This window comes from Raphanus sativus, unplaced genomic scaffold (genome assembly GCF_000801105.2).
Source record: "Raphanus sativus cultivar WK10039 unplaced genomic scaffold, ASM80110v3 Scaffold0331, whole genome shotgun sequence".
Taxonomy (NCBI): domain Eukaryota; kingdom Viridiplantae; phylum Streptophyta; class Magnoliopsida; order Brassicales; family Brassicaceae; genus Raphanus; species Raphanus sativus.
In genome coordinates, this window is record NW_026615651.1 from 34,874 (window position 1) to 37,545 (window position 2,672).

Genomic DNA, 2,672 nt, shown 5'->3' on the forward strand with positions numbered 1-2,672 from the left:
TTTTCATAAACGAACGTGCAGCTGTATAGGACACACTCATCAGTCATCAACAAGAACACTAATGGATCATTTATATATGGAACAGTTACATGGTGTTGAGAAATACGAGTACTCTAATACAAGAATCTATATGGTAGTACATCAGTCATGATTTGTTGCAGACAGTTGTTTATTTGTTTAGTCAAGTCATCGAAAATTATTAGAAAAAGGCATGCAAAGTGCAACCCATAACTTGCATGTGTTTCGCCAACTCATACACGGTGGCTCTTAGTATGCACCATAATCGTGGCACGTCGTTTTAAAACCCCATAATTTGCATGTGTTCCATCTTAATAGGCCTATGAGATCCGAATTGTAGAAACATATAAATATAATGGGCAAGCTAAATTTTGGAACCCATAGGCCTAAGTCTAATGATCCAAAGTCATAAGAAAAGCCCACGGGATAAAAATGCTACAGTCTTAAGACCAGGAGTAGATAACAAAGGGTGCGGGTTGGTTCCTGAGAAATTGTTCTTTATGAGGATCACAATTTTGGTTATTGGATCTCTGTGCGTGCGAGAGAACAAAATGCAAAGTTTCACTTTTCAGTTTGGTTTCAACATCATTCAAAATTGCAAACTAATTTTTTTATGTTTATCCACTGCTTTTTATTAATAAAGAGATGAGTTGCATGATAGTTGTTAATATTTTGATATAATCATCGGTCCAACAATAATATGAAACTCGAAGATTTATTAAACTGGAAAGTCATACGAGCTCATACACCTTAATTTAAAGTACCAAACGTAATAAAAGATACTGCAATGATCGTAGACACACACACATATATGTTCCACTTAAATTCAATTTTTAAGTTTGTTAATTAGATTATTCATCATTCCATAAAGTCGAACCTTGTGATTTAGAAACGCTTATAGAAGAAGATTCCCATCGGTCTCCTTTAGGTAATTGACAAGAACGTCGATAAGAGTGTCGATAATCAAGTGTGGATCTTCGATGTCATGACGAATCTTCTCGAACTCAACCTTCCACGCCACGCAGCTACCTTCCCCATCTTCCTTAGGACTGACCGTGATGGTTGCTTTGACCGTCTTGTAACTTTCCGAGATAAGACAGCCACTCATTCTCATCGTCAATGTTCTATCCTCCAAATTCATCGTCTCCATCTTATCCTCTGCCACATACGGTGAGACATTATAAACAGTTAGATGTTCTGATCTGTGATTAAAGAAAAAGTATGAATGGTATGTGGAAGAGTTCATTATTTACCTATGTTGTCAAAGGGGCCGTTTATGTCGTCGGTGACAGATCTAAAGAACTTTTCAGCGGGAGACTTAACATCAAGGTCACCAGAAGAAACTCCATGAAGTTCCATTCGCTCTTTTTTTTTTTGTAATTAAGTGTAAGTTTTAAGTTTTGTGGGTTTAGTGTATGATCCTTTTGATGATATGATATAGTGTTTATATATACAGAGTGCACCATCAAATGCATTAACTATTTTTACCAAACTCCACCATGGCACCATCTACCTCTTTTTCACCATATGTAATCTTTCTAAAGTATAACCAAAAGCTTTAGCATTTTTACAATTTACTTAACTTCACTAGTCACCTAATTCTTGTGGCACATGGGAAAATAAATGAATTGTAACTAACCCAAAGTTATTTACGTCGTGATCTGTTCGCTTTTACTATATGTGCATTTTGTACTTCAAAACCATATGACTATATACTGATAAAAATTAAATGTGGTAATATGAATATAGTTTTCTGTAATTGACATCATAAAATATTAATAAATGCTCTAACTCTAGTCACTTAATGGGCCACGCAAAGTCTAACTCTCGGCCATTACAAATAGTCTTCGAAGCCCATGCACAATCAAAGTGCAACAAATAAACTATTAAGTACTAACTAAAAGACATATGCGGACAAGGATTGAGCATTTGAGACACATGTGAAGATAGAATCGCCGAAATGCACCACCACCGCCGCCTCACGAAGCTCTGCCTGAGCTAAAATCCTGACCTCCCTGTCTCTCTCTCTGAAATACTTTAGAGTGAGAAGAAAGAAATAAGGCATCGAGCTGTACTATTCTCGTAGTCACTTTTAATTAGTTAACTTAATTTACACAAATTAGAAATTGTGTTTTTAATTTCTTGCACGAAAAGAGTTTGAGAAAGTGACCGCTTGTGCTATTGGCACGTTGCTGGTCAGAGGCAAAAAGAAGGAAATGCCAACTCATCAATATAAACTTCAAATTCTTATGTTTTTACTGCTTTTTACATTTTACTTTGGGGGGCCAAGAAAATCATGGTCTAGCCGATCGATAATATGCACTTTTGTGACTACGTAACTTTCCTTTTTAGAAATGAATTCACAGTCTTATGTAGATATATGTGTGTGTGTGTGTGATGAAATTTAGTGTTAACCAATGGTCATGTAAGTCAACAACTTGAACATACCAAACTTAATACTCGACTAGTAGTTAATAAAAATTAAACAGTTTTGGTGCCGATAGAAATATCAAGTTTTACTCTTCATTTTTCCTATTCGGGAAAGACTTTTTTTTGGGTTCACCCCCTAGGGTGAACCTTTAGGTTCACCAACCAATAGAAAGTTGTTATTTTAAATCTAATCTAATCTATTAAAACTGAAGTACAAATTTAAA

The 2,672-nt window shown here is 35.4% G+C and overlaps 1 protein-coding gene across 1 annotated transcript; it reads right to left on the bottom strand.

Annotated features, from left to right (window-relative positions):
- Window positions 1-714: 714 nt before the first annotated feature.
- LOC130501923 (uncharacterized protein At1g24000-like) lies at window positions 715-1,422 on the bottom strand. Its single transcript, XM_056996733.1, has 2 exons — window positions 1,272-1,422; window positions 715-1,176 (listed from the first exon to the last, which is right to left on the bottom strand). Exons 1-2 carry the CDS (start codon window positions 1,375-1,377, stop codon window positions 914-916), a joined length of 369 nt encoding a protein of 122 aa, XP_056852713.1. The 5' UTR covers window positions 1,378-1,422; the 3' UTR covers window positions 715-913.
- Between the last annotated feature and the right edge of the window lie 1,250 nt (window positions 1,423-2,672).

Excerpts from the sequence above, each read along its gene's own strand:
- LOC130501923 (XM_056996733.1), bottom strand. The coding sequence starts at position 1,377 with ATGGAACTTCATGGAGTTTCTTCTGGTGACCTTGATGTTAAGTCTCCC. Across the intron at positions 1,177-1,271 it reads CGGCCCCTTTGACAACATAG|AGGATAAGATGGAGACGATG; the intron begins GTAAATAATGAA and ends CGTATGTGGCAG.